Source organism: Octodon degus, unplaced genomic scaffold (genome assembly GCF_000260255.1).
Source record: "Octodon degus isolate 3935 unplaced genomic scaffold, OctDeg1.0 scaffold00019, whole genome shotgun sequence".
NCBI lineage: Eukaryota > Metazoa > Chordata > Mammalia > Rodentia > Octodontidae > Octodon > Octodon degus.
The window spans coordinates 17,093,880-17,104,894 of record NW_004524595.1 but is presented as its reverse complement, the minus strand read 5'-3'; the positions used below and the strand labels follow the sequence as shown (position 1 = coordinate 17,104,894).

Here is an 11,015-nt window from a genome sequence, read left to right as displayed (position 1 = left end):
TTCTTTCTTTTTTTTTTTTTTTTTTTTTTTTTTTTGGTGGAACCAGGGATTGAACTCAGGTCCTTGTACTTGCCAGGGAAGCGCTTATTCCACTAAGCCTTCTCCCTGTAAGCACCTAGTTTAGTAGAAGGTTTCAGTATTACTTTTCAGACTGCCTTTGTATCTTTCTGTCTCCCACACTGGGGTTTCGGGCAATGTCTTTCAGTTAAATAATACTTCCCACCACCTCAAGTTTAGCATAGTACAATGGATATAACACACACTGCATAAGAATGTTTGTGGTTGCCAGATCCTCAAATGTAATGTCAAACATGAGTAGACTAAAATGCTACTATACTATTGTTTACCAATAGCTAACAAATGACTAATACATCCGTAAGATTTGGGAGTGACAAAGCTAGATAATTGGGCTCCAGGTCTTCCATAAATTTTGCAATCAAGATATAGCTAGGGGGCTGGGAAGATAGCTCAGTAGAATAAGCACCTGCCTGGCAAGTTCAGGGTACTGAGTTCAATCCCCAGTTCAAAAAAAAAAAAAAGATATAGCTTGGAAAGGGCCTTTGAGATAGCTCAGCAGGCTAAGCACCTGCTTAGCCAAGCACAGAGACCTGGGTTCGATCCCCAGCTCCACAGGTTGTGCTGGCCCTGCCCCCAGATATGCTGAGCCAGCCACTGAGACCAGGCATGGTGGCACACACCGGTAATCCCAGCACTGGGGAGGCTGAAAACAGGATCACTATGAGTCCGAGCTGTGTAGTGAGACCCTATACCAAATACATTTTTAAAAAATATATAGCTAGGGAGTTGGGAGTGTGGCTTGCAGCACTTGCCTAGCATGGATGAGGCTCTGGTCCCCAGTACCTCACACCCCAAAAGGGTTCAGCAGGAACTGAAGTCATCTGAAGTTGACTGTTATTGGAGGATTGGTTGCTCACCACCCATCCTGAAGCCTTCTCACTGTGTGGCAGCTGGCTTCTCCAAGACAGCAAGAATAAGACAGACGCCCCAGAAGCCTCTGGAAGGCTTGGGTGTCACATTATCTCTTTCACATTATTTTCATTACAAGTGAGTCTTGAAGCCATGTCCACAATGCAGAGAAGTGAATCAGGCTCTGCCTTTGAAGGACGGACTACACCACTTGTGAGCACATCTCACAACCACCAGGGGAGCCCAGGACTTTGCAAACAGCAGTGTGCTCTAAGTATTTTTTTTCAATAAATGCGAAGAAGCCTCTTAGATGGTGACATAAAATCTCTGGATAACCTCTTCTGCTTTTTATCCCTGTCCAAAAAGTAAAACAAATTCAGGGTTCCTTCCTGTTCTAAGGCCTCATGTGTCTCCCTGGGCAGCACTGAATCACCAGCCCCTACAGAGCCGCACTGTTAGGCTGAATCCTCCCCATCACCTATCCACTGGGTTCTAGGGAGACAGTTCCTTCCGTGGGACCCTGCTGTGTGGGAGCTGTGCTCCCCGAGAGCCTGCTGGCCTACCTTGACCAGCCATGAAGAGGTGTTAGCATGAGAGGGGACAGATGATCCTGTCACAGCTCAGGGAAGGCTGGCGATGGAGTCACTGGTGCAGCTGAGTCAGTAACAGCCCCACACACGTTATTCTTCTAACTAGATTTAACCTGGAAGCATTTTCTTCACTACTTTGTCCCAAAAAGCATTCAAGACTGCTTGATTTTGTTTTAGGTCATCCTTTGGCTAATAAGTAAGCGAGTAGGTGTCCTGTGTTTCAACATGAAAAAAGGTGAGTTGTTTAAAAATTATTTTATCTCTAATGGTCTGACTTTTTATTAGCTCACATTAATTTTTTACTAAAAATGTAGAAAAACTATTTTAATAAAAACTTTTATTAAACAACATATTTTAAAAATTGATGACATTTCCCACGGCAGAGATACCATCTTTTAAAAACTGAGTTTCTTTATGTGCATGTTTTTAATTTAATTAAACTTTTTCATCTTACATAATATTTTCCTTAGAGTTTCCCTGTCAATGGCTTCTTCTTTTTAAATAATTCATACAAAGTACTTGGGAGTATTCATATGAAAATGATGATTGTTTTCATAATTATGTCCATCTTTGTAGGATCCAAATCTAAAAAAAAAAAAAAAGACACATAAAGATCATTTAGAATAGTATGTTATGTGAAATTTCAACTATAATTTGCTGTGGTTTTATTTGTCTATTATAAAACCAGCACTAATGTGATTAATTTATGAAGGAATAAAGAAGTATCTATGTACATGGGGAAGACAGGTCAAATCCTTAAATTCCAGTGTCCTCTCTCCATACTTATGGATCACCCCAAAACACAATTATTTAAGAGTTATCAGCTGAAGCGCTGTACGTGATGGTGCATGCTTATCATCCCAGCATTCAGGAGGATGCAGCAGGCAGGAGGATCGCCATGAGCTGGAGGCCAGCCTGGGCTACAAGGTGAATTCAAGGCCAGCCTGAACTGCAGAGTGAGATTCTGTCTCCAAAATAATAATAAAAAAATATTATCAGGTGAAAGCATTGCTGAAAAATAAGTGGATTTTTTTCCCTCTACTTCTGAGTTTGAATAACATCCATTTCCTAGACAAAGGGGTCATAGAACTTGAAAAGTTATTCATGATGCACTTATGTATATGTCAAATCTGATTTGATTCAACTTCTAAATCCACAAACTGGCCAGGGAGATAGCTCAGTGGCATAAGTGCTTGCCTGGCAAGCACAAGGTCCTGAATTTGATCCCCAGTACTCCCCCAAAAAAGTGTGTCAAATAAAGAAATCTATGAACACATGCTGTAGATTAACTCTCCATTAACTTTACCTTCCTGATGAATTACTAGTTAATTAACTGTATGTAGCTCCAGTTGACATGATGAAATACAAAAGGGTCTGGAAGGCAGCTAGGACCTGGAGCAGGTGAGACCAGTGTCTCCCTTTGCTTCATCAACAACTATGCCCATGTGAGCTCCATAATGTGAGGTGGGAGATTCTAATAAGGAACAGTAAAATGCTATTCTATATCCACAACCAAATCCTGATCAAGGATATTCTCAAAGATGTAACAAGGAGTCCCTGGAAGGCTTTTTTTTTTTTTAATTTTATTTGTTTATTTATTTATTTATTTTGTGTGTGTGTGTGGTGGGTGGGGCTGGCTGGCATGTGGTGCTGGGAGATTGAACTGCGGTCCCCGTGCTTTGCTTAGCTTGTTCTAAGTAGGTGCTTTAGACCACTGAGCCATCTCACCAGCCCTGGAAGGCTTTTATTATGAGAAAATAAGCAGAAACAACTGAACTACTTACCTGTACTTTAGTACATCCCTAAAATGTAATAGTATGTTATCATTAAAAACATATGAAGAGGGGCTGGTGAGATGGCTCAGTGGTCTAAAGCACCTACTTAGAACAAGCTAAGCTCAAGCAAAGCACAGAGACCTTGGTTCAATCCCCCAGCACCACATGCTGGCCCGCCCACCCCCTGGTGGGCTGAGCTGGCCACACACTAAATAAATAAGTAAATAAATAAATATTTGGGGCTGGGGAGATGGCTCAGTAGAATAAGCACTTCCCTGGCAAATGCAAGGGCCTGAGTTTGATCCCCGGTTCCGCAAAAAAAAAAAAAAAAAACATATGAAGAATATTTATCATGGAAGGAATGTCATAATATGCTTAGATTAAAGATAAGATTCATGAATAGAACAATTCAGACACACATCTATACACAGTTATCCAGTACAGCTCTGTACATGCAAGGGTGGGATTCCTGAGTGGTGGATAGCTTTGCACAGGGCTGAGGTCAGCGAGCTGCAGAGCAAGCTCTCCAGAGTTTGTTCCTTCACAGAGGCACCCATTGGAACAATTGTCCACATAGGAAAAAGTCTTCCCAAGATACTAAGAAATTCAAGTGCACAAGGAGAGTGGCTGTGTGGAGCACAGAAGTCAAAGATTTATGCTTTATGCGACTTGCAGTACCCTTTCTTCAAGCTGTGGCAGTGCAGCAGAAGAGAGATACCCTCTACACTGGCAGGAGGGTAAGCTGAGTCCCTAGCTCAGGGACTTCATGACAAGCACCAACACCAGCACCACATGCATCCCAGTAAAGGACAGCACCAAGCTGACACACCGTGCCTGCAGGCCCACCCCAATGCCTGCTCAGCCCTGACTGGCTTGTCTTAAAGACTGAAGTCTTTTAACACTAAAAGTTAAAAAGAAAAATAAATAAATAAAATAAAAGCCAAAAGACAAAAATTCTAAGCAGAATTATAGCTACAATCATTCTCTTATTTTTAAAAAAACTTTTCTAATTTATTTATTTGACACAGCATCTCACTATGCAGCTCAGACTCATAGTGATCCTCTTGTCTCAGCCTCTCCAGTGCTGGGAGTACAGGCATGCACCATCACACCCAGTTTTGGGGCCAGCAAGGTGTGTCCCAAGTTCTGGGGCTGGCATGACATGCAGTACTGGGGACAGAACTTGGATCCTTGTGCTTGTCACCAAGCTATCTCCCCACTCTACAATCATTTGTTAATGAGTACCTGAGGTATGAAAGATGTGAACTGTGACATCAGTAACAAAATGGGTGGAGAAGTTAAAGTATAACATTTTTCTATGAAGACAAAGTTGTTACCAGCTTAAAGTAAATAGTTCCATTTTATATAAACCTTATGGTAACTACAAACAAAATAAAACTAAAGTAGATAAACTATCAAATCACAAAAGAAGATAGCAAGATAGCAGCAGAAGAATGGAACAGAGGAAATACAAAACAGAAGACACAATTTAAAGTGGCACACAGGGGCCGGGAAGATGGCTCAGTTGAATAAGCACTTCCTGGCAAGTGCAAGGGCCTGAGTTCAATCCGAAGAAGAAGAAGAAAAGAAGACGAAGACGAAGACGAAGACGAAGACGAAGACGAAGACGAAGACGAAGATGAAGAAGGAGAGGAGGAGGAGGAGGAGGAAGAGGAAGAGGAAGAGGAAGAGGAAGAGGAAGAGGAAGAGGAAGAGGACGAGGACGAGGACGAGGACGAGGACGACGACGACAGTCTTTATCAATAGTTACTTTAAGTATCAAGAGACTGAGGCTGGAGGATTATTATGAGTCCAAGGCCTGAACTGCATAAAGAAATCATGTCTCAAAAGAGGAAAAAAAACAAAACAGAGGGGCCAAATGGATTAAGGGGGACAGGAAATTCAAAGCATACACTGACTATAAGAGACTCACTTTAACTTGAATAACATAGGCTGAGAGCAAAAGATATTCCACATAAATGGTAACCGAAAGATAGCAGAGGTGGTTATATTTATGAGGCAAAATAGACTTAAATCAAACACTACCACAAAAGATCATTGTATAGTGATAAGAAGTTGATTCATCAACAGAACAGAACAATTATAAATGTATGTGCACGCAACATCAAAGCATATAAAAAACAAATATTAACAACACAGAGAGGAGAAACAGAATGGAATACATTGGTAATAAATTACTTTAGTGCCCTAATTTCAACAGTGGATCCAGATGGAAAAATTAGAAGGAAAAAGAGGCCTGAACAGCACAATAGACTAAATGGGCTGGACAGATACATGTAGACTGTCATTTAACTGCAGCAAGAATCCCATTCTCCCATTCTCTTCAAACATACATGGAGCCTTCTCTTGGCCAGACCCTGTGTTAGGCAATAAAACAAGCCTTAACATATTCAAGAAGTCTTAAATCATATCCAGTATCATTTACAACCACAGTAGGATGAAATTAGAAGTCAGTAACAGAAAAAAAAAATTAGAAAATCCATAAATAGATGAAATTGAACACACTGTTGAAGGACCAATGAGTCAAAGATAAATTGAAAGGAAAATTTAAAGTTATCTTGATACAAATGAAAATGAGGGCTGGTGAGATAGCTCAGTGGACTAAGCACCTGGTTCGGCAAGCACAGGGACCAGGGTTCGATCCCCGACACCACAGGCCTCATCAGCCCTGCCCCAGGGCACACTGAGCAGGCCACCGAATCCAGGCGTGGTGGCGCACACCTGTGATCCCAGCACTGGGGAGGATGAAAACAGGAGGATCGCTGCGTAGTGAGACCCTGTACCAAATACATTTAGAAAAAAAAAAAAAAAAAGAAAGAAAGAAAAGAAAATGAAATATAATGTATCAAAACTTGTGGGATACTGGAAAAGCAGTCCTAAGAAGGACAATTACATCAATTAAATCCCTACATTGGGGCTGGGGAGATAGCTCCATAGTCTAAGTGCCTGCCTGGCAAGTTCAAGGACCTGGGTTTGGTCCCTGGTGCCACATACTATGCTGGTCACCACTGAAATCAGGTGTGATGGTGCACACCTGTAATCCCAGCACTGGGGAAGCCGAGACAGGAGGATCACTACGAGTCTGAACTGCATAGCGAGACCCTGTAACAAATAAATAAATAAATAAAATTTAAAAAAAAAAAAAAAAAGAAAGAGAAAACATTTCAATTGATACCAAAAAACACAAAAGACCATAAAAGACTGCTTTGAGTAGGATATAGTGGTGCACACCTATAATCCCAGCCTCAGTGTAAGAGGCTGAGTTATGAGGATAGAAAGTTTGAGTCCAGCCTGGAAAACTTACTAAATTAACAAGACCTTATTTTAGAATAATTTAGAATAATTTTAAAGGATAGAAAAATACTAGGGGTATAGCTTAGTGTGAGGGCCCTCAGTTCAATTCCAATCTCTCTCTCTCTCTCTCTCTCTCTCTCTCTCTCTCTCTCTCTCTCACACACACACACATACCTGCACACACTCATATATAATGGAATACTATTTAGCCTTTTAAAATGAAATGCTGTCATTTAGGACACCATAGGTGAATCAGGGAGACATTATCCAGGCACAGATGACAAATACTGCAAGATCTCGCTTATATGTGGGCTCCAGAGGAGTTGAATTTATAGGAGCAGAAAGTAGAAAGGTTGTCAGGAGTTAACTGGGAGGCCAAATGCTGTGAAATATCAGTCATGCCAGATGATTAAGTTCTGGAGATCTTGTAAAGCACTGCAGCTACAGTTAATAACTTATCGTGTATGTGAAACTGCTAAGAGATCTTTAATGTTCTCACCACAATTTTTAAATTAAGCCAGGCCTTAAACTGAGTGGCACGGCAGGGCCAGCCCTGGACACACTTGCTTTGACTCAGTCTGCCAGTTGTGGTCAGCCAACAATCTCGTAGTTAAATTTCTACACACGCTCGGTGAAAAATAAGGAATCAAAAAATCTTGTTCTTCTCAAAATTTCTAGATTCCATTGAAGAACTCATCTCAATTAGCAAAAGCAGGGAAACAGTATCTTACTTCTGTGTTGCTGCTGTGAATACGGCTGCTGTTGTTGCAGCTACTGGATGAGACTGGGGACTCATTGCACGCTGTTCTAAGAACCAGCAGCTAACTGCATCATTCAAACCGCAAACTATGCTAGCGGGTCGGCGCTACTACGGCCTCCCACCGCGCTGCCTGTCGGGAAGAATGGGAGGCTTTCAGAGGCTAGGCATCCGGAGCTCGCTCCCCTGCCGCCTGCTGAGCAGGGTGCAGACTGGAATGGGCCGCGGGCTGCACAGCCCAGCCTCCCCGCCACTGCATTCCGTTCACACCAAATGACCTCAGCGCAGAAACAGAAGCAGACGGCTCTCCCCACATTCAAACCCTGTACAGCTTTTCCTTATTTTAAGCAGAGACAAGGAAGAAAAAGAGAATGGAGAAGATTCTTTTCTACTCAATAAAATGAGGTCTGAGAAACTTAAACAGCTATCACCTGACAAAAACATAACTAAGTGTTGTCTTAGTTATTTTCTTGTTGCTGAGACAAAATACCCAATACCCACAAGTTAAGGGAGGACAAGTTTATATAGCTCACAGTTTGTGAAGGGGTTAGTCCGTAATTGGCTGGCTCCAAGGTAGGGTGGCACACGGCAGAGGGGCAATAGTTTATGGTGTAGGAAGGCAGCAAAACCATTAAGTATGTGTGCATGCAAGCGAGTGAGAGAGAGCTCTTTTTGTCCCTTATATTGTAGTCAGTTATTGGGATTATTGGGATCACCAGCTGTTTCAGTTACTCGTCTCTCATTGCTGGGACAAATACCCGACCCCCCAAAATGAAAGAAGGAAAGGTTCGTTTAGCTCACAGTTACTGGGAGGCTTCAGTCCACACTCAGCTGGCTCCAAGGAAGAGAGGCACAGGGCAGAGAGCATCAGTCATGGCAGCAGCAAAGAGCAAGAGGAGCCAAGGGAAGAGCAGCAGCAACAATGGCAACAGAGACAGAGTCTATCTCTCTGTCTCTCTTCTATTGCATTCAGGCTGTCTGCCCCAGCCTGGGGAAAGTACACACACCCATAATCCCAGCAGTACTAAAACCCATAATCTCAGCCTTGGATCACCCATAATCCCAGTGGATCATGAGTTAATCTCAAACTCTAGAAATCCACGCTCTATGATTGCATGAGGCTTTGGAGGGACAACTAGACACAAACCACAACACCAGCCTTAATCCTAGCACCCTCTATCCAAGCACTATACCATGAATCAATCACACACTCCGAAAAAATCCTATGACTGTGTGAGGCTTTGGGGGCACATCTAGACACAAACCATAGCGAATGTCAAGTGATAATAATGTCCAGGACATGTCCTGTATTCGGCTTAACATAGAATTTTCCTCTCATTGTCTAGCCATGTGAAAAAAAGAGCACATACACAAAATCATTTATTTTGCTAAAAACAGATTTTTCAAATTACCTTTACTAAAAACCAAGTAAGCAAGGCACAGTAGTTCACGTCTACAGTCCCAGCTACTTTGTAGGTTGAGGCACAAGGATCATGGGTTCGAGGCCCACATGATCAATTTAGCGAGACCCTGTCTCAAAAATTATAAAGGGCTGGTATTGTAGCTCAGGGCTACATCCTCAGAGCAATTTTTAGAAAAGGCAAAACAAAAACAAGTGTATTTTATAAGGTAGAACATTTGTGGCATTAATAAATTATTCTTAATCCATAGTCTCATTTCTAACTTCACATTGGAAAGAATGTTTTAAATTCCAAAATCCAGATACCCGCCCAGGGATATAAGTCCATGGCATAAGTGCCTGCAGGCAAGGGCAAGGTCCTAAGTTCAATCCCTGGTACCACAAAAAATTTAAAAAATAGAAATTCCAGATACCATCTCAGAAGGTCCTGATGAACTGCTCTGGGGTGGCACAGGCACTAGTACTTTCTTAAGTTTTCCAGGTAAATCTAATGTGTACCATACACTGAGAATACCACAACACTAAGATGCTAACAGACACTGAATAGCTGCGTCATAGCTCGGCACAACTCGGCACTGCTCATCACTGACGAGCCCCGTGATCCGGGGAAGCTCCTTCCTGCTCCTCCGCCTTAGCTTCCCACTCTGCTAGATGGGGATAGCCAGGTGTGGTGCCACGCACCTGCAATCCCAGCACTCTGGGAGGCTGAGGCAGGAGAACTGAGCACTCAAGGTCCACCCGGGCAATCTGGCAATTTACCAATGTAGCAGGACCCTATCTCAAAATAAAACATACAAAGGACCAGGAAGGAAGTTGAATAAGAAAGCCTAGTTTCGATCTCTAGTACCACAAAAACAAAACAAATAAAATAAGATAATGTAAAGATAATATGAATATAGCCCAGTGGAGGTGAATGGAGGTAACACACAAAGAACCCAGAACACTATTCTGGGTTCAAATATTCACTATCATGGTAGCATTAATGGTGAGCATAATGACAGTGATGATGATAATCTTTTTTTTTTAATTTATTTATTTATGTGTGTGTGTGGCCAGCTCAACCCACCGGGGGGCGGGGCTGGCTGGCATGTGGTGCTGGGGGATTGAACTGTGGTCGCCTGTGCTTTGCTAAGCTTGTTCTAAGTAGGTGCTTTAGTCCACTGAGCCATCTCACCAGCCCCGATGATGGTAATCTTGATGGAGTCTCTACCTAGCATTGGGACTACAGCATAGAGACCATAACTTCAACCCCAGTAGGATTTTATAGGTTTTTTTGGTGTTTTTAAGACAGGGTCTTGCTATGCAGTGCCAGCTGGCCTTGAGCTCACTTTGTAGCCCAGGCTGGTCTCAAACTTGCAATGATCCTCCTGCCTCAGCTTCCCTGGTTCTGGGATTACAGGTGTGTGCCATCATACCTGGTGGATTTCATAGTTGGGATTTTATAGTTGCTCTCATGTATTTTTTAAAAATTTAGAACAAACCTCTAGAACCAAATATAATTTCTAGCTCGTTTTGAGGTAACACTTAGGTTCCATAGAGCGATATAGTAGCTCCTTACTGAAGCCTAAAACATAAAGGTGCTTACCTGGGATTGAAATGAATTTTCCTGGGAACTTCTCTATGGTCTATGACCACTTTCTGATTGTCTTTGTAATTAAAGGGATCATCAGGGATTCTAAATTTGGCCATCTGAATTTCAGAATCACTTAGTTCAGCATGGGAAATTCTTGCATAACCCAACCTGTAACATAAGTAGGTATTATTTGTTAAGATTTTATTAAATCTGCTGAGTAGAACCCACGCTTAGTGCTTACACGTTGCTGACAGCGTGTATTTTGCTTTCCTAGCATTTTGGTAGAATGCACTTAACATCTCAGTGGTCTTGCTATTTTGTCAAGAGGTTCTTACTATATTATACAATGTGTAGTTAACAGGATCACACAATATCAGTAAAATAAAGTATTAAATTCTTACTAGGTATTGCACTTTTAGAATAAACATCAACATTTTTGCATCAGCTATATACTTGATTACAAAACTTAAGAGACAGCATCAGAATTAAAAACCCTGTGAACTACAAGGTAAGCACAAACAAAAGTTTACCACAGAAATAATTTCTGCTTCAACTGTCACACTCAAGGAAGTCTTCATACATGACAACTGCATGTTCCACGCACATGTCTCACTTTCACTGACAGCTCGTGTGCTCAGCTTTCCCTTCCTATGGCAGG

The 11,015-nt window shown here is 42.0% G+C and overlaps 1 protein-coding gene across 1 annotated transcript in view; it reads right to left on the bottom strand.

Annotated features, from left to right (window-relative positions):
- Nucleotides 1–1,897: 1,897 nt before the first annotated feature.
- The window catches only part of Cwh43 (cell wall biogenesis 43 C-terminal homolog), a 60,572-nt gene continuing 51,454 nt past the window's right edge, over nt 1,898–11,015 (bottom strand). The window contains exons 15-16 of the mRNA XM_004627498.2: nt 10,370–10,525; nt 1,898–2,102 (exon numbers count right to left, since the gene is read on the bottom strand). Coding sequence (XP_004627555.1) covers nt 2,024–2,102; nt 10,370–10,525 — 235 coding nt within the window. The 3' untranslated portion in view covers nt 1,898–2,023. The remainder of the gene's footprint in view (nt 2,103–10,369; nt 10,526–11,015) is intronic.